Consider the following 23,737-nt stretch of genomic DNA (forward strand, 5'->3'; position numbering starts at 1 on the left):
TTTGTTGAATGGTAGAATGCCATTATTGATTATTTATTCATATGGCGAAGTATAAAATAAATGAGGAGAGAAAGAGAGAATAAGTTTCACCAAGAAAAAAAAAAGTGTACAACCAATTACAATGATACATGCAATTACTTACTTGTAAGGAAAGCCACCGTTTACAACGCAGTGATGACATTCGTTAATGATACCTATTTATCTTTTCAATAATATTCTAAAATGAATATCAACATTTTAGACGTCCTCTGAAACTGACTTCAATCATTAGGTCAAGCGTCTTATTTCTAGGAGTTAGGAAATCGTTATGAAGGCAACTGTACTCAACAAGAAATACAACATTCATGTTTAAAGTTCTAGCATCTAGCATGTACCAATAATATACAACGATGCTCAAATTATATTTAAAACTTTATTAAAACAAAGGAGAGATGTAGTAGACTAGATCACCAGAGTAGGCGATTTGGAATACATCACTCACTTGACGTGTACTGACGAAGACAACGGTTGTGTTCCATTGACGGACCACTACAATGATATACGAATGCACAAATGGTAACCTGGCTTAGAAACCTCGTAGTTAATAACAAGATTTTTTTATGTACAGGTTATCCGACTTCGTCAGTAGATGGGAATAACCAGCGCGGGGGTGAAACATACATTTTCAGTGCAAAACGTAAACAAACGAGCATAAATTCCATACAAAAGTTGTTGTTGAGTTGTGGATATTGACAAGTCGGATAACCTGTACATAAAAAAATCTTGGTTAATAACTGTGGAAGTGCTTAATGAACACTAAGCTGCGAGGCGGCTCTGTTCCAGTGTGGGGATGTAATGCCAATAAGAAGAAGAAGAAGAAGCTTCATGGCCGTACAGGGCGACGACTGGAGGGATAAACGATGTGGGCAGAGCTAGTTTTGTCCGTGTCTCTAGGCTGCGAGACTAGCTGGCTACACAAACCATAGAAAAATCCTACTTGTAACCGCAACACGTCTTTCCACGGAGGCTTCCAAAAATCTCACGCACACACGAATGAGACCGTGGGCGGTGCGACAGCTCGGCTCATTTATTTTTTGTTTCGGAGAGGCGCAATAACAGAGCATACACAAGTTTAGTTATGCGAGTGTGCCCTGTCGCATGCACTTCGTTTTACGATGCGCCACATGAAGTAAGATCTCATCGCATCTCCAGCTCACCGTACTTGTTATTTGAGATAGCTGTGAGATAGCTCATGTGTAACGGCGCATTGAGACAGCTCATGTGCTTTTCTATTATGCTTTGTCATTTTCGTGCGAGGATACTATCAAGAGTTTTTTATGTACAGGTTATCCGACTTGTCAATATCCCCAACTCGGCCATCTTGGATTTTTGTATGAAATTTATGCTCGTTTGTTTACGTTTTGCACTAAAAGTGTATGTTTCCCCCCCGCGCTGGTTATTCCCATCTACTGACGAAGTCGGATAACCTGTACATCAGGGATGCCAGAGGATATTTTCAAATGTCTTCACAGTTGAGTAAAAATGTCTTCAAATGTCTTCAATATCAAAATTATTATTTTCAGTGAAAAAAATTTCAAAATCCAATAGGTTTATAATTTCAATCATCTCTATGTTTTATGTATCGTTTATTTTTTAACACTCAAATTGTTAGAATTCAAAAGAATATTCTTTAAATCTTCATGAGAAAGGGCAATCACTTTCCCTTGGATTTTTTAATCAGTCTTTAAATATAATTCCAACGGATTTTTCTAAATGAATTTCTTTGTGGAATTCTTCTGAATTTATTTTTAAAGAATTGCCTGTAGGGATTCGGAATATATATACCTGAAGAAGCTTCCACAAGATTTTTTGAAGAATTTTCCGGAACAATTTCTGGAGAAACTTCAGAATAAATTCCTGATGAATTTTTCGGAGACTTCCTAATGGAACTCCTGAAGGATTTCCGGAGAAATTGCTGTTGGAACATCCAAAAGATTTTCTGAAGGAACTTGCAGATAAATTTCTGGAGGAGCTTCCGGGTGAAATGCTAATGGAACTTCCGGAGGAATTACAGGAAGAATTCCTGAGGGATTTTCTGAAGGATTTTCAGGAAGAATTCCTGGAGGGTTTTCCTGAGCAGTTACTGAAAGAGTTTGCAGGAACTACACCCTGAAGAAATCTCTGAAGAAACTTCCGAAGGAACTTCTGGATAACTTTTTGGTGGAACTTCCTGAGGTATTGTTGCAGGAATTTCCGAAGGAATTCCTGGAGGAAATAACAGAAAACATCCAGAGTATAATTCCAGAGGTATTATTGGAGAATCTCTCGGCAACATTCTTGGAACATCATCAAGAGGAATTCCTGGAGAAACTTCCGAAGGGATTCTTGGAGATTCGAAAGGGTTCTTAAGAAATTCCGAACGAATGCCTGCAGGAGCTTCGAGAGGAATTCCTGGAAGAACTACTGGAGAATGTCGTGAAAGAAACAAACTAAGGAATTTCTGAAGGAATGACTGGAGGACTTTCCGACGGAATTCTTGAAGGATCCTACGATGAAATTTCTGGACGAACTTATGTAGAAGTTCCTAGATGTACTTCCAAAGGAAATTCTGGAGAAATTTTCTTAAAAATCTCTGAGGGAATTGCTGGACGAATTCCTGGAGGAACTTCAAGGGGAATTTCAAAAAGAATTCCAGAGATGGATTTACTGGAGAAATTCATAGAGGGATTTCCAGTTAAATATTTTTTGAAAAAATACCAAAGCAAGGAAGAATTCAACAAGAAAGTGTAATAAGTTTCTTCAATAAAAACTCTGGCGGATTTGTTTATGAAATTCCTCTAATTTTTTTTTCAAAAGATTTTCCAGTATAAATTAAAAATAATTTACCAGAACAATATAAAACCAGAACAATTTCAATTTCTTGTCGACATTCGTAAGAATTTTTTATGGAAACTAAAGAAAATTTTCTGAGAAAATTGAATATAATTTCCTGTGGAAATTTAGAACTTTCGGAAAAATGTGGTACATGGAAAATCCGAAGAGACATCCCAAAAATTTCAAATACAGATCCAGAGTCAGGGCTTGGATGAATGAAGCAATGAAGATGAGGACTTCAGCACCAGATATACTCCCGAGGAAGGTAGCTTCATGAGAAACAGTTTCAAGGTGCTTTGTGAAGAATGCTTCTTTGCTTCATATAGCACTGATGTAGTGCTGTATGAACCAGCTTGAGAGTGAAATGAAACACCCGCTAATGCAGAGAATATTTAACTCTCTTGCCTCATTTCTTTTGGAATGAATGTGTGAAAGAGAGGTATACGCAACATTCTTTCTCTTTCTCGCTTATATGGTTTTGTTTTTACACAACACTCAATCGCATCTGAAACACTGCAGATGAACGAATCATCATTTCACACTGCCCTACTGTACGATGCCTCCTCGGCACTACCCGGCTTGTGAAGATGCCACGTTCAAAACTCCCAACTTTCAATGTATAAAACGAATGTTTTGTATTTGCCTCTTCCCTTGTTCGTGCAGCCAGCAGCACGTCGTCGAGCGCACATCAATCGGTCCACCGAAATTAAAACCTCACTGCGGGCTAAAAACGAAGCATTCGTTCGTTTTTGAACGAATTTTCCAAGGCCTGGCCAGAGTACATACCACGAAAATTCAAAACAAATTTCTTGTGGAAATGAAAATGAATTCTTTGTGGGAGTTCAGATGATTTTCCCGCAAGAACTTAGAAATTTGTTTGTGGAAATAAAGATGCATTTCCCGTTTCAATTTTGGGGGAATCCCTCTATTTGGCCATACTGAAATTGGTTATAAATTTCCAAGATAAATTAAGAAGAATTTTCAATTTCAATTCTCTTGAATTTTCATGAAAAATTCCTCAAAATTTTCATGGTTAATTCTCCCTATTTTACACGAATTAATTTTTTAAAACTAATTTTCACTGAAAATTATTTCTAAAATCCACGGAAAATTCATCGAGTTCTTCAAAATTTATTCTCATTCTCGACGGGTATTCTGGAAATACCGAAAAGATCAGATGAATTACAAAGAAATTTAAAAAAAATTGGTTTCAGCCAAAAAAGTCATAATAGAATTCTATTTTTTTTTTGCCATTTGAAATAAATTAGATCGGTCATTGCGTTCTGATAAAATGATCGAAATATCTTTTAACCAGACACTTCGAAAACGCCATGCTACCAAGGAAAATTTAAACGAATGCTGCCATCGGGAATTTTTTAACCAGCACATAACTTAAAAATGTCAATCGGCTAGTGTAAATGTGTTCTTACATTTGAAATTTTAAGCCCGAAACATTAGTCTATTATGTATAACTTTTGTAATATTTATATTATCTGCATTTAGAAGTCGCAAAATTTATAAGTTAGTAATCAAATTATATTTTCTATTAGCTGGCTTATTGATTGTCTTCAAGTATCTTTAAATAAGAAGGTAAGTCTTCAAATATTTTGAAAAGTCTTCAAAATGTCTTCATGAAATAAATGTCTTCACAGAGATTCAAATGTCTTCAAATTGAAGACATGTCTTCAAATCTGGGATCCCTGCTGTACATAAAAAAATCTTGGATACCATATCGATGAATAGGACAATGCTGTTGCTGCAGCAAAATACGGTACAAGAACCGAGTGAGAATAAGTCGTCAGAGAAAAAGTAGAAAAACATATTTAACACGACTAGGTAGGCAAGAGATGGTGTTGACTTTTACTGGTCCCTCGATACACATTAGGGGTTTATTTTTTAAATGCATAATCAAGATTTTTTTATGTACAGGTTATCCGACTTCGTCAGTAGATGGGAATAACCAGCGCGGGGGGGAAACATACACTTTTAGTGCAAAACGTAAACAAACGAGCATAAATTTCATACAAAAATCCAAGATGGCCGAGTTGGGGATATTGACAAGTCGGATAACCTGTACATAAAAAAATCTTGTGCATAATATTATTAATATCTAATTCTCGCGTGATTTTTGAAAACGTCGTATGTCCAAATGAGAGACTCTCTTTAATTACGCTCTCTTCACTAATATCAAAGCTAGTTTTGCATTTATTGCAATGTTTTCACCTCTACATGCTAGACAAAGCAATTCTCTTCAGATCTCTGTAAAAAAATGCTATGTAAATGTCTTCGTAATAATCGAAAGAGAAAGTAAACAAAGAGAGCCTCACTTTTGGACTTACGACGTTTTCAAAAATCACGCGAGAATTGATGTACGATACGGAAAAAGTTCTTAAGTACGTATTTGGAAGTTTACTTCATTTTTATATATTTTCTGGAATATCATATAGGGTTACTGCTCCTGGACTTCATCTTATAGTTCCGATATTCATCCCACGAAAAACAAAGCAATGAAAAGGAATTTGTTTTGTTTCTTCGACGAAATCTGCTTCCATACCCGAGCAGCACACATGTTTTAATAACTTGTATACGACCAGATTCAGTCATAATTAAATTGCTATAACCACATTCACTGGAATTGTGCTGCTTTGGTATTGGCTTATATCAACCGATTTTTGTTGTTGGACATGACAACTTTCTTAACCTTCCGCAACTCGCTTCAACTTTCATAACACGAGAACTCGCGTGTTGTAAAAAGTACAACAGTCCAAAAATTCGTTGTAATGAAGCCAATTCAAATGATATCAACATGTTTTTTCGGGAAAATAATGAAGGGGATATATACTCTCATTGAGGACATTTTTAAAGTCCAATGGATCTTCTGCTGGTCCTCCGGCAGATCCGGAACCAACGGAATACCGATGAAAATAGAAAATTTTCTCAATAAATGGTGCGTAATGGAAAAAATCTATATCCATTTTTAATTCCATGCGGGCCTATGAGTCAAGAAAATAATTGATTTGGAATTCATCCACTTGGAGGCGCTAGTTCAAATGAAACTTCCAGTTTCGCTAGATATCTCGGGATCTATGCGATTTAGGCAGTTGCCATCTTCTACAAAGTTGTTCAAGGACTAGAGGATCTGTTGGATTTAGAAAGTTGACTTCCTCTATAAAGTTGTTCGAGCATTGGAAACCAATATGTAGAGAAACTGTTTAGTTCAGAATTCAGCCGTAAGGCGGCGCTAGTGTACATGAGAGATCAGTTTAGTTCGATATCTCTGGATCTGTGGGATTTAGAAAATTGCCGTCTTCTACAAAGTTGTTCGGGAATTGGAAACCAACATGTTTAAAAATTTTGAAGTTTAAAATTCATCCGTAGAGTAGTGCTAGTGCACGTGAGACCACCAGTTTGGTTATATCTAGACCAACATTTGAAAAGGGCGTAACAGCCAAAATTTATTTCTTCTTAAGGCTCCGTCAGACGTTGCAAGCAAATCACTCGCAGAGAGCATTTTGCTCGCAGAAAGTAACGTCTGTCAAAAATTTGCATGTCTGTTTACACTGAAAGTTATTGCATGCAAACAAATGACAACTCGCAAGCAAACGCTCGCATGCATTGTGTGACTGCTAAGACGATCCCCACCAGTGCGTGAATAAAGCCAAAATAGCAACCTCTATCATGACTCGAACTCGCACCGGTCGTTGGTAAACGGGTTTGGAAAATGTAAACGCAACCTTCGGTGAATAGCGAGTTGGCAAATTTGGCGACCCGCTCCAACCGTTGCCAAACCATCACACGGAAAAATAAAGTAACTAATAAATGTAAAACCTGCCGTCTTCTGAAAAATTGTTCGGTTATTTATCATCAAAACCATTGTGATGGTGGTCAGTTTAGTTTGGATTTCAACTGATTGGCGGCGCTAGTGTATATGAAATTACCTGATTACCTTCGGATGGTCGAAGTCATCAAGTTAAGTTTGAAATACAACCACTTGGCGTCTAACTGGCGTCCATCGCAATGGTACTAACCATCCGAATAACTTTGTAGAAGACGGCAACCTTCTAACTCTTTCCAAGTCTTATATAGATCTCGAGATATCCACCTCAGAGATATCAATTGTTGCATGTAAGCTAGCGCCACCAAGCAGATGAGTGTCGAACTAATCTGATAATCACAAAATGCATTACGCACATAGTAGTATTATAAAAGTTGGAGCGCATTCTGAAAGATTTGAAAATAAATAATAAATATTTATAAATATGTTTCCTGATTTTTTTTATTCCGTGTTTGTTATAGCAACCGCGGATATTTACCACCGGTGCGAAACATGATTGGTGCGAAACACTTCAACAACCTTGATAGAAACAACCGGTGCGAGAACAAGTGCGTAAATAAAATATGAACGCAATTCGTTCTTATACTAGACACTCATTTGGATACACATTGGTGGGGATCGTCTAAGACGAATATTGCCGTCTTCTACAAAATTGTTCGGATGATTAAAATCATCATGACGAAAGCAAGTTTAGTTAATAATACAACCGCTTGGCGGCGCTAGTGTATTGGTAATAACCTGAAATGTCAGATATCTCAAAATATATAATTTTTAGAATATTGCCGCCTTCTACAAAGTTGTTCGGGTGGTCAAAACCATTATGATCAACGCAGGTTTAGATTAAGATATAACCGCTTGGTGGCGCTAGTGTATAAGAAATAGCTTGCTAGGTTAGATATTTCGAAAACTGAAATTTTTTGTTTAGAATATTGCCGTATTCCACAAAGTTGTTCGGGTGGTGAAAACCGTCATGATGCAAGCAAGTTTAGTTTTAAACACAATCGCTTAGCGGCGCTAGTGTATAAGAAATAAACTGATAGGTTAAATATCTCAAAATCTGGAATTTTCAGAATATTTACGTATTCTACAAAGTAACTTGCCATAAGACGAGTTCGTACAATTCCATTTAATTCCACCACTTGGTTGTACCTTTGACAGATACTACAGTAAGACCATCTCTCAGTGTCTCGTATTCGACTCGATTCGACTCAACTCGAGTGCCAATTAGTATTGCGGTTTCAAACTAAACTTCTGGTTTTGATTGTTAAATCTTACATAATAACCAACCTAACAGATAATTCGGATAACTTTGTAGAAGATGGCCACTACGGATTTAGAAATATTTAACCTAACAGGTTATTTCTCATACACTAGCGCCGCTATGCGTATGAGTTCCAAACTAAACTAGTCTCCATCATAAATGTTATGGCTACCAGAACAACTTTGTAGAAGACAAAATCTTTCTAAGTTTTATAGATCTCGAGATATCCACCTCACTAAATTATTGCATATAAGCTAGCGCCACCTAGCAGATGTGTGTCTAGCTAATCGGATAATCACAAAATGCATTACGCACATATTTATATTACAAAAGTTGGAGCGCGTTCTGAAAGATTTGAAAATAAATAATATTTGTTTCCTGATTTTATTTATTTCCGTGTTTGCCTCAATAGCAACCGGATATTCACCACCGGTGCGAAGCATGATTGCACTTCAACAACCTTGATAGAAACAACCGGTGCGAGAACAAGTGCATAAATAAAATATGAACGCATTTCGTTCCTATACTAGACACTCATTTGGATACGCATCGGTGGGGATCGTCTAAGCCGTAAAAATTTGCCACTCGTTGAAACAAAATTGCGCTTGCTAGTGTAGCACTAGCAAATTTTTCGCTCGCAAAAGTGAAAACGTTTTCAGATGGCAGCGTTGCACTGCAAAAATAGGAATGGAATTAGATTTTTTGGCCGAAAAACAAGTTTTTCTTTTTTGTTTATATTTGCATGAGAGTAAATCTGACATTTGCAAAAGGTGAAAAGCTGCTACGTGTGACTGCAATGGCGAAGGCTCTCAGAAACTATTCGCTCGCACGAGTGATTTGCTTGCAACGTCTGACGGAGCCTTTATTCTTCGTCCACATATATAGCTTTATATGTAGACGAAGAATCAGAAGGAATAAATTTTGGCTGTTACGCCGTTTTCAAATGTTGAAAAACTAATATTATGAAAATCTGCTTAGTTTGGATTCCGAAGACGAGAATTGAACCTAAGCCTTCCACCAAGTCTAGCGCATTTCGACTGACGCGCTAGCCATCTGGACTATACAACACATGAGAGAAGCAATGATGGAAGACAATTATAATCCTCGTTCTGTGCTATGTGAATGGGATAATTATCATATAATCACAAGTAGAAGGGTAATAGATACAGTGAACGTTCGCTAATTGGGTTGTTTCTAGTTGGGGTGCTTTTTAGTTAGGGGTTCGCTAATTGGGGTGAAACCCAATTAAAAAGCAGCTAAACGTCAAAATCGCGTTGACGATTTGTTTCCGTGTTTGGCGGGACACAGTTGTTTACTTCAAGGCTGTTGTCAGAAGTTGTATGGAAGAAAATATGCTGCTCTAGGACAAACTTTCCAAAATGGCCATTTTTACGGACGCTCTGGATTATACGGAAGGCCATCTGGTGGCCACCTACGGTCATAGCAGAGTAAGAGTTGTGTATTACCTCAAAGATCACCGTAAGAAATGGTTTGGAAAAAAATGCGCTGCTCTAGAACAAACTTCCCAAAATGACCATTTTTACGGACGTTTGCGGATTATCCGGAACACCGTCTGGTGGCCACTTGCGTTCATAGCAGAGTGAGAGCTCTAGGATCACCGTTAGAAATTGCTTAGAAAAAATTTCGCTTCTGTAGGACGAACTTTCCAAAATTACCATTTTGACCATCTACAGTCATAGGTGAGTAAGAACTGCAAATTAACTCCAAGATTATTGTCAGAAATTATATGAAAAAAAAATCGCGCTACTTTAGTATGAATTGTTAATGAAATAAATAAATAATTCACTACTGGTCACTTTTTCCAGTGCACCTGAGCCTTTTATTTATCTATATTCATCCGAGCCTTCTATCGAATAACTTCTATTATCTTCTCAATTGATGGAGAACTAATTTTTTGGGGAATACATGGTGGTTTATTGCAAATTGGTCAACTGGCTAAAAAGATATCTCAATTTTACTCAATGTGTTGTATTTTTTACAATAATGTGGTTAATTCGGCAGTTTGTGACATATCTAATCTAGCGATAAAGTCGTCATACACTAGCGCCGCCAAGCGGTTGAATTCTAAACTAAACCTGCTTCTATACCCTAGCAGCACAATTCGGGTTGATTTGGTTTCAGCAACTCATATGTGACTTAATTTGGTCTTAAATGTGTAACAGAAACTGGTCTACAACAAGTGTGCTACTCGGGTAAGAGGTTGATCAAATGTACAACTTTGTAGAACACGGCAGCTTCCTAAATCCTACAAAACAAGGGAAAACTAACTCAAAACATTCAACAGTATCCAGAAATAGGAGTGAACAGTGCATAACGCACCCCTGGGGCAAAATGGCTAAAAAAACAAAATGATACTCTTGTTTATATAGATAGGTGAAAACATCGGAAAAGCTTAAAGTGGCCATTTTGGACCGTTCCCCCATACTAACGAATACTAGCGAAAAACTACGTCGTATCTATAGTAAATCGATCGAAGAGCCCTGGTTGGGAAAGCATGAAATGCAACGCACCCAATAAATACAGTATTCCCCGTTTTAAGCAACACATGTTTTCTGGCTCCTTAAAAATCTCTGAACAACTTTTTCTGTTACTAATACTTATTGGACAATCTTTGGGCCTCCGTTTTGGTTTGCCATTAGAAATATAAAATGCAGCTTGAAAGTTTTAGACAATCTTAAGAAACTAGCAATTAGGTGTTTCCAAAACGGGGGAGCAGAGCACTATGTTTCAACAACTAACTGACAAACGCCATAACAAACGAACTAGCAACCGTATCTTTGTTTAAAGAAAATTATGAATTACTATAAATACCACGAAATACTATTGCGGGACAATGAGTAATACTATCGCAAAGTTTAGAGTTAGTCACCCCTTATTGCAAGATGTTTCAGCTCACTGAATATTCCTTATGCACTAGCGCCGTCAAGCGGTTGAATTTTAAACTAAACCTGTAAAATGACTTTCACCAACCGAACAACTATGTAGAAGACGACAACTTTCTAAATCTAACAGCTTGCGAGATTTCCCACCTTACAAATAATTTCTCATATACTAGAGCCGCCAAGCGGATAAATTCCAGGTTAAACATACCTCTATCATGATGATTTTTACAAGCAATATTTTTACAATATTGCTTACAACAATATTTTTTTACACGGTTGGTATATATTAATTCCTCGGTTAACCTAAAAAAAATCAGCTTTTGAAACACCACCTGAATTTTCTTTGATTTTTCGGGATTTTTTTCGTGGGCGAACTCATAGTTTCATTGACGCTGAAGGTCATAATCGACTAAAACCCAACCGTGTAAAAAAAGAATCGGTGTAAATTTGTAGACCGCGGTAACTTTCTAAATCTTACAAATTTCGAGGAGCTTGACATGGTGGTGTGGACATGGAGTGGCTTGACATGATTGTTATATCAACAGAGTGATGTATCACCGGATTCCCGAAGGTTGCTTCAGTAAATTGTCCCGTGGTTACCCAGTTATGGCCAAAAATGACCGGAAATCATTTTGTTGGCTGCAGAGTAAATCATTAAAGAATACACGTTGATCTCATGTCCAAATATAACAGCGTGCGTTAGTGTTGATCTTAATCTGAAACTTAAATTAGAATTAAAAGAATCAAAAGGTGACAAAATAATAAGTGACGTACTCGAGTGTTAAGAGACCTGCAGCCCTAGGCTGGCTCATCTCTGGGGGGTTTTTAACTAAAATATGGTATGAACTTGTTAATGCAGACAAGTATCTGCTATTATCATCCGACATGAGCATTGCAAGCGCATGGCGGGAGTTATTTTGTTTACATTTTGATTCATACGAAAAATACGAAGTATAAAAACGAAATACGAAAAAAATCCAATTTTCATATCGATAATTTAGACGATTTCCACTCTTTTCAAGCTACTAAACCAACGTAAGATGACCAATAATAGGTATTGAAATTTGCGTTCCTATGGACTTTCACGGCATTTCATGCTTGAACTTAGTATTACATTTAAAAGGTATGGTGCGAAGTTTTTCTAACAAAAACTTTTTTCATGCCCATATTGAGTTAAAATTTATCAGCGTGTTTTATGTCTACAGCGCCAAGTATAGGTTCAGCAGCCTATCATCAACCAACGACACATTATGGACGTATAAAAATTTGTTTAGGAAGCAATTTAGCGTAATCTAACATTAATGTGGACCAACATTTGAAAAGGGTTTATATTTTCTTTGACTTTTTGTATCGAAGTAACTTAAAAAACAATTGGGTTAAGAAAAACAAATAATTGCTTTAAAAACGGGCAATGTTGCCGAAACGAAACTGAAGTGATATTTGCTGTAATAGTGGAAAAGAAGATGTTGTTTTCAGCAATGGCTAACTACTGATCGGTGTAATTTAGAAACCGTTACAAAGCCTGTTTGTATCGTATTTTATTGAAAAAAATGATAAACTTATATCTCATTATATCTCATATCTCATGTGAATTAGAAAACGTTAGCTTTATTATAATATCAGAAGTAATGACCCATGACACAAAAGCTGTTCACTTATTCATTTCAAAATTAATTGACTTTTTGAAACAGTCGATCGATTTTACAAAAATTACTTTTGTGTCTGGTGGAGCTGCAGCACATTATAAAAATAAAAAGAACTTTGCAAGTCTGTGTAATTTCAATTTAAAACATGGCTTAGAAGCAGAATGGTTATCTTTTTGCAACATCGCACGGAAAAGGCCCTTGCAAAGCTATTGATGGCACTCTCAAAAGAATGGCAAAACGAGCAAGTCTTGCCAAATTTTATGGAAATACTATTAAGACTCCTCGGGAGTTGTGTGAATGGGCAGTAACACAAACAGACAAAAATATCAGTAAATTACGTTTCTGTTATATTTCGAATGAGCAATACTCAAAAATGGCAGAAGAGTTTGATGAACTTTTCGAAAAAGCAAAAACTATAACTGGTACACAAAAGTTTCATTCTTTTATACCAATCGCTCATAATAAAATCCTGGCTAAAAAATATTCCCGCTCAGATGAAGACCTAAAAGTCTTCAAATTGTTTGAGTTAATTTACAAATGAATGAGTATTCAAGTAGAAATAAGAATTAAATGTAATAACAAATAAAATTGAAGAAAAAATAAAAAAATGTGAAAAAGTTATTATTCTTTGAATGTGCGTTTACCCAAAATCCCCCTAATGAAATTATCTACCGCACTTCATCATTTGGAATCAAAATGTTCATCTGATGAAAAAAATTAACCTTCAATTTTTTTGCAAAACCATTTCTAATTTTAACATTCATGGATTTATTTTCTCGGTGAACTAAACGCTCTTTTATATATATCAGATTTTACAGTTTAGACAAATTTACAATAGTCCATCAAACATCCCAATTTTGTATATCTGGTCATTTGTGTGTAACATTGATATAAGAAATAAGCCCTTTTTAAATGTTGGTCCACATTAATGTTAGATTATGCTAAATTGCTTACTAAACAAATTTTTATACGTCCAAAATGTGTCGTTGGTTGATGATAGGCTGCTGAACCTATATTTGGCGCTGTATGCATAAAACACGATGATACATTTTCACTCAATATGGACATGAAAACAGTTTTTGTTAGAAAAACATTTTTCCTTAAATATGTCACAGAAACATTATTCCCAGAAAAGTTAGATGATTGAAATACCTATCTGCAGAAAAAAATTCATCGATTTCTGAGATGAGGTTTTTTTTGTAATATTGATTTTAATTTTTTTAAAACTATTTTTTTTCAGTGTAGAAATCGGTTTTTTATTTTTTGGGTATTTTTTCCAAAAAAACTTCTGGGAATTTCACGACAGTCCGCCATACAACACTTTTTTGTAGGTCTTGTCATTTTAGAGTTACATCGGTTTTCAAAAAAACAATAAAAAAAATAGGCTCTCATCAAATGTTACTCTTGTCTTCACAATTTTTGAAAAACTAAGTATGCAGAGTGGCTTAGAAATGCCATGTTTTTATGCCCACCTAGTTTCATTCGATTCTGAGATGGTGCTGCCAACCGCTGGTCGAGTTGGCGCGAAATTCGTCATGTACCACTTTTGAGACAAGTCCATAGACCCATGGTTACGAAATCTCGACAAAAAACATGTTTGCTGGGACACGGCTGTGCGAATCTCGGTAAAAGTTGACCATTTTGCTGAGATTCGGGTAAAAAAAAAAAGTGTGTGGCTTAAGCCTTACTTCTAAGATTTCTTGTATAACCATAAGCATAAGCTGTAAACCTTGACAAAAAGTATATGAGTTTCTGTTTCCAAAACTGTCAGAATTATCTAAATCGGCTGAAAATTGTTGAAGTAATGAGAATATCAATTTATGGGAACACGTCGGCCATCCACGTGTGTTTTTTTGATGGCCGCATAAGTGTTAAAGCTTTAAACGTGTACCACGGCAGATCTCATTTAGATGCTTGGGCATTTGCAACCACCTCACATTTGTTTTTTTTTCTTTATTCGCGTGATTACCCACCTTACTCCTAGCTGCTAATTTAGTCTATTTTACTATTTTATTTTCCGCAAAAGCTCTAAATCGGACAATAGCCACAGCAGCGAAGAGAAACCCGTTGGTGCAAATTGGAAGGGATATGAATTTAATTGTTGAGCAGTCAAGATATAGCCTTTGTGTGCGAATTTTGACGGTCGAGAGTTTTTATAAAATTAAATCAGACCATTTCGAATCAACTCGTTGATCAGAAAAGTTAAAATAAGTGGCAGTTGAAGTGAGTTTTTGCATATTTTATACAAATAACTTGTGAGATTATGGTTCTCGACAACGATCCGACGGGAACAAGAAGGCGAGGTGCACAGCGGGCAAGGTGGATCGATCAGGTGGAGGACGACTTGCGGACCCTCCGCAGACTGCGTGGTTGGCGAAGTGCAGCCATGAACCGAGCTGAATGGAGAAGTCTTTTATGTGCAGCACAGGCCACTCCGGCCTTAGTCTGAAAATAAATAAATAAAATTGTGAGATTATTTTTAAAAAATATTGCAAATTATGACAATTTTTGAAGTGAGAAATTAAATCTGCTCTCGAAGTACCCTCAATAGATAGTGCAGATTCTGCTGTACGGTACATGTAAGCAATGACTCTGACTGATTAAGGATATTCAAGTGACTTAACCCTCTAGTGGGCACGGCAAATGCTGGGTAAAGCGTACCATTGGTACTTCGCGTACCTGAAGGAATAAAATAGACCCCATCTCGCGGTCCTTAGCCTCTTACCCAGCTACTCCTATCCCTACCTCCCCGTGGTGCTGGTCGAGATACGAGCAACCTTAGGCAAGATCGGGTAACCAACCCCGGTGGGAACTATGGTCGTATGCTGAAAGGGAGGGGGGGGGGGGATTTGCTCCTCTCCAGAGGTGCAAATTTTACTGAGCGTCTGTTCTCCATGTCAGGATCGGCTCACAACAGCGTCTGTTCTCCATGTTAGGGGCGGCTGATCATCGTCAGAGGGCCAGCGAGGGACTCTAAGTGAAACTGTGCACCATGGTCCTCCGGGAATAAGGAGGAATGGTCCTCCGGAAATTTAGGGGGTTTGGTCCTGAAAGCCAGCCTTAAAAAAAAACATAAGCAACGAACAATCAACAAGAGAGTACGGACCGGAACCATTGGCGAAGACCACTGCGACGAAAATGGACTAGCGATTGGAAACTCGGTTCGTGGAACTGAAAATCTCTCAACTTCATCGGGAGCACACGCATACTCGCCGATGTGCTCAAGGACTGTGGATTCGGCATTGTAGCGCTGCAGGAGGTTCGTTGGAAGGGATCAATGGTGCGAACGTTTAGAGGTAATCATACCATCTACCAGAGCTGCGGCAACACACACGAGCTGGGAACAGCTTTCATAGTGATGGCCGATATGCAAAGGCGCGTGATCGGGTGGTGGCCGATCAATGAAAGAATGTGCAGGTTGAGGATCAAAGGCCAGTTCTTCAACTTGAGCATAATCAACGTCCAAAGCCCACACTGCAGAAGCACTGATTATAATAAGGACGCATTCTACGCGCAGCTGGAACGTGAGTACGACAGCTGCCCAAGCCACGACGTCAAAATCATCATAGGAGATGTGTTGCGATTGCAATCAAACTGTTTATTTTCGATTTGGTAACCCGGTGACGAAAGGGTTAAAAATTCCTTTAATGACAAATTCAATAGAATACATTAGATCTATGCTAATTTTAGTTTAAGTATTTTAGATTTTGATTTAGGTTTAGACGATTTTATTGTGCAGTATATAGGTTCAATAGTTCTAACAACTTATAATTATTTACTCACGTTTAGTATTACTTGCTGCAATAACAATATTCTTGGTTACTCGTTCTGCGGGGTGGGTCTGCCTAAAGGAAGCAGGTTAGAATTTCACATCGCATATGCACTACAAATTTATAAACAGATTTACCTGTATTTGTGACTAATTCTAGTTAGAATCCTCTAGTATATAATTCAGTTAAGGTAGATTTTAAGTTTTAACTAGATTTAGGTATAGAAAATAGCATGATGTATAGTAATTAGGGCAAATAATTAATCTTGAAAATCTCACCGTACTCTATGTTTCACTTATTCGTAAACTTACGCTTTATCATCGTTATGTGCATGACAACTGATGACAGCTTTCATACTTCGTTCAAGGTATTTCGCACAAGGGAGGTTGGTCACATTCTGCAGGGATGTAACAAGATGTGAACGCTAAAATTGGCCAAGAGGAGAAGTTTAGACCGACTATTGGGAAGTTCAGCGCTCACCGGCTGATGAACGAAAACGGCCTACGACTAATTGATTTCACCGCCTCCAAGAATATGGCTATTCGCAGCACCTACTTCCAACACAGCCTCCCGTATCGGTACACCTGGAGATCACCACTGCAGACAGAATCACAAATCGACCACGTTCTGATTGATAGCGCTAACATCGACTCTGACCACTATCTGGTGATGGTTGAACTGCGCCCAAAACTATTCGTCATCAACAATGTTCGGTACCGACGACCGCCGCGGTACGACCTAGAGCGACTGAAGCAACCTGATGTCGCCACTGCATACGGGCAGCATCTCGAGGCAGCGTTGCTGGAAGAGGGGGAGCTCGATGGGGCCCCTCTTGGGGACTGCTGGAATACAGTCAAAGCCAGTCCGTCCAGCTATTTGGCTTCGCCGACGACATATATATTATGGCACGTAACTTTGAGAAAATGGAGGAAGCCTACATCACACTGAAGAGGGAAGCCAAGCGGAACGGACTAGTCATCAACACGTCGAAGACGAAGTACATGATAGGAAGAGGTTCAAGAGAAGACAATGTGAGCCACCCACTGCGAGTTTGCATAGATGGTGACGAAATCGAGGTGGTAGAAGAATTTGTGTACTTGGGCTCACTGGTGACTGCCACAAGATGCTCCGATCGAATAGAGTTCGCCGCCGTGCCAAACTGACAATCTACAAAACGCTTATTAGACCGGTAGTCCTCTACGGACACGAGACCTGGACGATGCTCGTGGAGGACCAACGCGCGTACGTGGAGGAGGCGAATGAACCACGAGTTGCATCAGCTGCTGGGAGAACCATCCATCGTTCACACCGCGAAAATCGAACGACTGCGGTGGGCCGGGCACGTAGCCAGAATGTCGGACAGTAACCCGGTGAACATGGTTCTCGACAACGATCCGACGGGCACAAGAAGGCGAGGTGCGCAGCGGGCCACGTGGATCGATCAGGTAGACTGCGTGGTTGGCGACGTGTAGCCATGGACCGAGCCGAATGGAGAAGACTCTTATATACCGCACAGGCCACTTCGGCCTTAGTCTGAATAAATAAATAAATAATTACTTGTTTCGCAAAATGATGAAGTTTGACATGTCGCAAGATGGGTTCCAATATTGAACGGATATTGGCCACTTCCCCAAGGGAACCAGGCCCTGGAAGTACCCGGAGAGTGGTCAATTCGTTCTAAATTCGCCGAAATTTACTCCAGTTTACTTGTTTTGCAAAATCATGAAGTTTGACATGTCGCACGATGGATTTCGAAGCCGATCTGCAAGTGACCATTTTTTCCGGGAGGGAGGTAACTCCAGTACTCCCCGGAATATATCCGAAACCATGGTCATTGCACAAAAATTGATTCCTTCCTCGGTTCCTAAAACTATAGGAATTTTGTGATCGATTCCACAAGATTGCTTGGAAATCCATTAGAAATTGGCTGAGCTGCGTGGTTTTGAATTTAGAGTTTTGTCGTAACATGGGGATTGGGGACGTATGTTTAGGGTAAAAAAAAGTCGGAACCCCCAAAAGTCGGCTCTCCGATGACCGCTAGAGGGATAAATTTGCCCAGAAATGGCATATTCTAGATGGCAAATACATACAGTTGGGATCATCAGAGCACATATTTGGAATCAATTTTATGTTTCATATCACGAAACTCGAACATTTGGTGCCAAATTGAGAAGCTCAAACAGTACGTTCTTAGTACAGGTTACCCGGGGTCTATAGTGGTCAATTTGGATTAATGAGCTTGTTCTAGGAACCTACAGCTTTCGTTTGGTGCCTAAAAATCGGAAATCGGTTGAAGATTGAGTTTTTGTGATCGTGATAAAATATTGAGTCCAAATGGACCCCAATGCACAATGAGTAACTTTATTCTAATGCATTAGGATGGTTTCAAAGTTGTTAGGATTTGGACTTGGGTTGGATTTAAATGCGATGTGTATGAGTTGTGAGTTTGATTAGATCGAATTTGCTTCAGGTTTTGAATGGATATGAAGTGAATTCAATTAGTTTTTGATTGAGTTTAGATCATATTTTTCGAGTTTTTGGTTTAGCTGAGTACAAACAGTTTGATTGTTACGGTTCATTTTATCTTACATGTTAGTGACAAATGTTTGAGTGAAATTGTGTAATATTCCATTCCTGAATGTTCTGTGTTTAGGCCTGAAGATAGGCAATTAAAATTATAAATAGAGAAATTCCCAGACATAGACTTGATATTGCTGGTGCCACATGGCATAAATTAATTGGGGGTGCCCAAACAGGATCTGAATCCTACACCAAATAGAGCTATGTATTAAACGCCTTGGCTGTTGTAGACAAAATGCAAAACGCAATTAAAACACTTTTGCGGGATTCGGCTGATGTACAAAAATCTCATAAAGAAACCTCGTCACATCTCGCAATGGGCAACATTTTGGACGTTTCTCTCGGGGCACAGAGAGATCGTCAATCATTTTAATTTGTTGAATGTATTGTAAACTGTTTATATTTGTATGTATGTAAAATAATTTTATTGTAATATGATTTTGATTTCATCAGTTCCTATCTTCCATAAAATCACACGTCTAGTTATCGCGTAAAATAATTAGGATTGTTTTATTGGCATCGTATATCGAACATGTGATTTATTTGTCTCAATATTGACAGGCAACGCACTATTAATTGCATAATTAATCATACCTGCGTGGTGCAAATGAAGCCCAGCATGAATTCATTATAGTAGGTACTACGCTGGGAACTTTTCGAACGTTGACACCCGCCCTCGTTCTACGATGACAATAACAAATCGCTAGCTGCCGATAACACGTTTGGAGTGAGTGGTCGGAAGGACCAGATGACGCTGTACTTGCAAATCTACTTGTGGCACATGTCAAAATTAATAAAGTGCTTTGATATCTTCGGAGACTTCCAAGTTTGATTCCTAATGAGCACACACATATCCTATTGTTAGGTTCATGATTGACCACGCCACAAATATAGCAACCATGACGGGAAGCGTGCTCAGTCGTTCGTCGATTTCCTGCTTATTCACACACAATGCAACCGTTATCAACCATCACCCTCGTCACCCGGTTGATGGTCATAAGTTTAACTCCATTAGCCGAAAATGCCGAAACCGGCATCAATTGGGTGAACAATAGTGCCATCCAGTCACTTATCGGAAAAATCTTTGACCGGATCAATCACATCGATATCGTAATAATGGGCGAGCATGACTTGGTGACCCGATTCGGAGATCAAATCGATGGTCTTGTTCGCCGGCGGGAGGGAGTATTTTTCGGCAAGTCCGTTCGAATCTATGGCGGCCAACTGCTTCTGTCCGAAGACTATCCCGAGGGATGTTTCGGCGATACGTCGATTCTTTCCGCGACGATTGTAGATCCGGCTGTTTCGGTAGACTTGGACACACTGGGCGTAATCGATCGCGACTATTCGGAGAAATCCAGTTTTATTCAATGGGACAGTTCGTACAGGTCGTTCGCCAAGATCTGGGACCAAAACCATAACGACGGATATGTGGTGTTTTCGAGCGGTGATACGTTCGAAACGACGTTGAAGTGCTTGATGGATCCAAGGGGGACGTATTTGGTGTCGTTAGATGACGAGGCGGATTTCGGTGTGGGCCGAATGTTCAATCTGATGAATTCGTTGTGGTTACACTCGGGATCTTATCGGTTGTTCTTTATGAAAGATGAACAAATCTACACTTTTGACCCATTTGCAATCAATGGGACAGGCTATGGGGCATTGATTGCGGTGAAAGAGGCACAGGACATTCCAGAGATACCCGAAAGTAACTTCAACGGTTATCCATTGAGGATTGACATCTTCCGATCAACGTATTCAGAACCAGCGGCGCAAAGCGCCAATGCAACTAAAACTGTATTCGAGGGTGCAGACGTGGAAGTAAGCCGAGTGTTCGCTGAAGTTCTAAACTTTACAGGTTCGGAAATTTGCTTGAGTAACTTGCTTCAGTTGTTAACGCGTTTCACATATTATTTGCAGCAAAGTACATGCCTCCGGATAAAGATAATTTTGGAGTACAGCTACCGAATGGCAGTTTCAACGGTGTTATCGGACGTCTAACGCGCCATGAGAGTGACATTACATTCGTGGGATACTTTATCAAAGACTACTTCAGTCGGGATATCGAGTTCACCAACGGGATCTACACCGACGAACTTTGCTGCATTGTAAGAAAGGCCAGTCGCATCCCGGAGTACCTGCTTCCGATCACTATTTTTCCAGCAGATCTCTGGGCTCTGCTTTTCCTGATGGGCATTGTTTGTTCCATAGTTTGGATCATTCTGCGAGCTGTTATTCAGCTGAGTGTGCCATCTCGAACTGGATGGGTTCAGAAACGACGTTTTGCCTATCTGTTCAACCTGTCCAATGAAATCAAGAATGCTCCCTTGTATCGAAAGATGGTTCAAATTTGCGTTGATACTTATCTGTTACTGTTAAGTGCTCCCTACATGCGATTCACACGATCAGGCATCGAACGCCTGATGCTCTTCGGAATCATGATGGTCAGCTTGGTCTTCGTTTCCATGTTTCAATCGAGCTTGTCGTCCGTATTTTTGAACCCCGTCTACTACAAAGACATCGACAGTCTTCAAGGGTTGGACGAATCCGGAATAACCATACCCGTCAAATACAAAGGATACATGGATGATGTTTTCCCGGCTAACTATAGTCCGACGATGGATTCGCTGCGAAACAAGATGGTGCTGGATGGTGGCAAAGAATCAATGCTGGCTAAGGTGGCCCGTCTGGGGACGATCACCACAATTACGCGTAAGACGACCCTATCCTTAGACAATGCCGTGTACATCTCCACAAAGCAACTGTTCATGATACCCGAATGTCCACGATCGTACAACTTGGCCTACGTGGTGCCGCGCCACTCGGTGTTGCTGGAGAAGGTCAACATCGTGCTGTCGTGGATGCTGAACGGTGGGTTGATCAACCATTGGATCAACGTGATGAACTTCAATGTGTCGATCAAAGATTGGGAGCAGATTAGGCAAACAGAGGCGTCGAATTTCAAGGTCTTGACGCTGATTGATATGCAGTTTCCGTTCTATCTGTTAGTGATTGGATTGATTCTGAGTACAGTAGTTTTTATTGGTGAACTCATGCATTTCAGATTTGCGAAAGCGAAAATAACGGGCAATGAGAAATATCTGAGTCAGAACCGCGAGTAGACGTAGGACTTGTAAAAACATAAAATGTGGAGTTAATAATATTCCAAGCATTTGTATTGTTTTTTTTACATTATTTTATATTAACATTTTAATTTAGAACTCATAGGATTTAATTATAGATTTTAGATATATTGAAGATGACAACTTCCATGCTATGTAGAATTCACTGGTCGACAGTAAATTTGTATTTGCGACACTTATGTGTTGCATTTGTAGTTTTCGACCTCTAGAATCGAATGGTTACCGGCGTTAGTTGTTTGGTTGGAAGCATTCCGAGATTATGTTACGGTTTATTTTATCTTAGGGGTCGTACACTAATTACGTAAGCATTTTTTATGGGTTTTTCAACCCCCTCTCCCTTGTAAGATTTTTCCCATAAAAATTAATTTTTCTTTATATGAAGCGTAAGAAAACGATAGACCCCCCTCCCCCATACCCGATCAAGAATGCATAACAAAATTATAACAAGGAGAGTTATTTATTTCAGAAAAATGATGTAACAAAATGTGTTATAAAAATTGGCTGGTTAGTTGTTAAAATATCAAAAATTATATCAAAATTCCCTCTAGCTGTAACATAATTATATGAGAGGTTGTTATTTTCATTTCAACAATAACAACCGTTGATATGATTATGAGGTACAAAAATCTACTTTCATGGTAATTGCCTACATCACGTATAAAAATGTGGTACGCTTCAACGCCGGATTTCCATCCATAATGTAGGCAATTAACTTTGTACTACCTATTAACATTGAACATTGATTCAAGTTATAATGGTGGTGATTACTTCCGCTTTTTTCCAATATCAAAAAATATAGGCAATTATTTTGTGTAAATATACAATAAAGTGGGTCCTCCTTAGCCGTGCGGTAAAATGCGCGGCTACAAAGCAAGACCATGCTGAGGGTGGCTGGGTTCGATTCCCGGTGCCGGTCTAGGCAATTTTCGGATTGGAAATTGACTCGACTTCCCTGGGCATAAAAGTATCATCGTGCTAGCCTCATGATATACAAATGCAAAAATGGTAACTTGGCTTAGAAACCTCGCAGTTAATAACTGTGGAAGTGCTTAATGAACACTAAGCTGTGAGGCGGCTCTGACCCAGTGTGGGGATGTAATGCCAATAAGAAGAAGAAGATACAATAAAACTGGCCGAAGACACTTTTTTATCGAATTATCTAATTATAACACGTTGTTTTAAATAACTACCATTGATAGAATTGAATTATAATTTTGTTATGGATTCCTGATCGGGTAAGTGCTTACGTAATAAGTGTACGGCCCCTTACCTGTAAGTAACAAATGTTTGATTGGAATTGTGTTCGTTTGGGCACAGAGAGGTCGTCAGTTATTTTAATTAGTTGAATGTGTCGATAAATGTTTATTTTTGTATGTTTGTAAATTTTTTTTATAATAATTCGCGAAGTAGAAGCAAATTCTGCTCCTCCTTCCAAGAGGCCCGGAAGCCTCCTTCCAAGAGGCCCGGAAGCCTCCTTCCAAGAGGCCCGGAAGCCTCCTTCCAAGAGGCCCGGAAGCCTCCTTCCAAGAGGCCCGGAAGCCTCCTTCCAAGAGGCCCGGAAGCCTCCTTCCAAGAGGCCCGGAAGCCTCCTTCCAAGAGGCCCGGAAGCCTCCTTCCAAGAGGCCCGGAAGCCTCCTTCCAAGAGGCCCCGAAGCCCCCTTCCAAGAGGCCCGGAAGCCTCCTTCCAAGAGGCCCGGAAGCCTCCTTCCAAGAGGCCCGGAAGCCTCCTTCCAAGAGGCCCGGAAG

At 39.1% G+C, this 23,737-nt stretch overlaps 1 protein-coding gene across 1 annotated transcript; it reads left to right on the forward strand.

Annotated features, from left to right (window-relative positions):
* The first annotated feature begins 19,868 nt into the window (after nucleotides 1-19,868).
* Nucleotides 19,869-21,970, forward strand: LOC134207471 (uncharacterized). Its single transcript, XM_062683186.1, has 2 exons — nucleotides 19,869-20,706; nucleotides 20,769-21,970. Exons 1-2 carry the CDS (start codon nucleotides 19,965-19,967, stop codon nucleotides 21,968-21,970), a joined length of 1,944 nt encoding a protein of 647 aa, XP_062539170.1. The 5' UTR covers nucleotides 19,869-19,964.
* The last annotated feature ends 1,767 nt before the right edge of the window (nucleotides 21,971-23,737 follow it).

Source organism: Armigeres subalbatus, chromosome 1 (assembly GCF_024139115.2).
Source record: "Armigeres subalbatus isolate Guangzhou_Male chromosome 1, GZ_Asu_2, whole genome shotgun sequence".
Classification (NCBI taxonomy): Eukaryota; Metazoa; Arthropoda; class Insecta; order Diptera; family Culicidae; genus Armigeres; species Armigeres subalbatus.

Excerpts from the sequence above, each read along its gene's own strand:
- LOC134207471 (XM_062683186.1), top strand. The coding sequence starts at position 19,965 with ATGGGCGAGCATGACTTGGTGACCCGATTCGGAGATCAAATCGATGGT. Across the intron at positions 20,707-20,768 it reads TGAAGTTCTAAACTTTACAG|CAAAGTACATGCCTCCGGAT; the intron begins GTTCGGAAATTT and ends TATTATTTGCAG.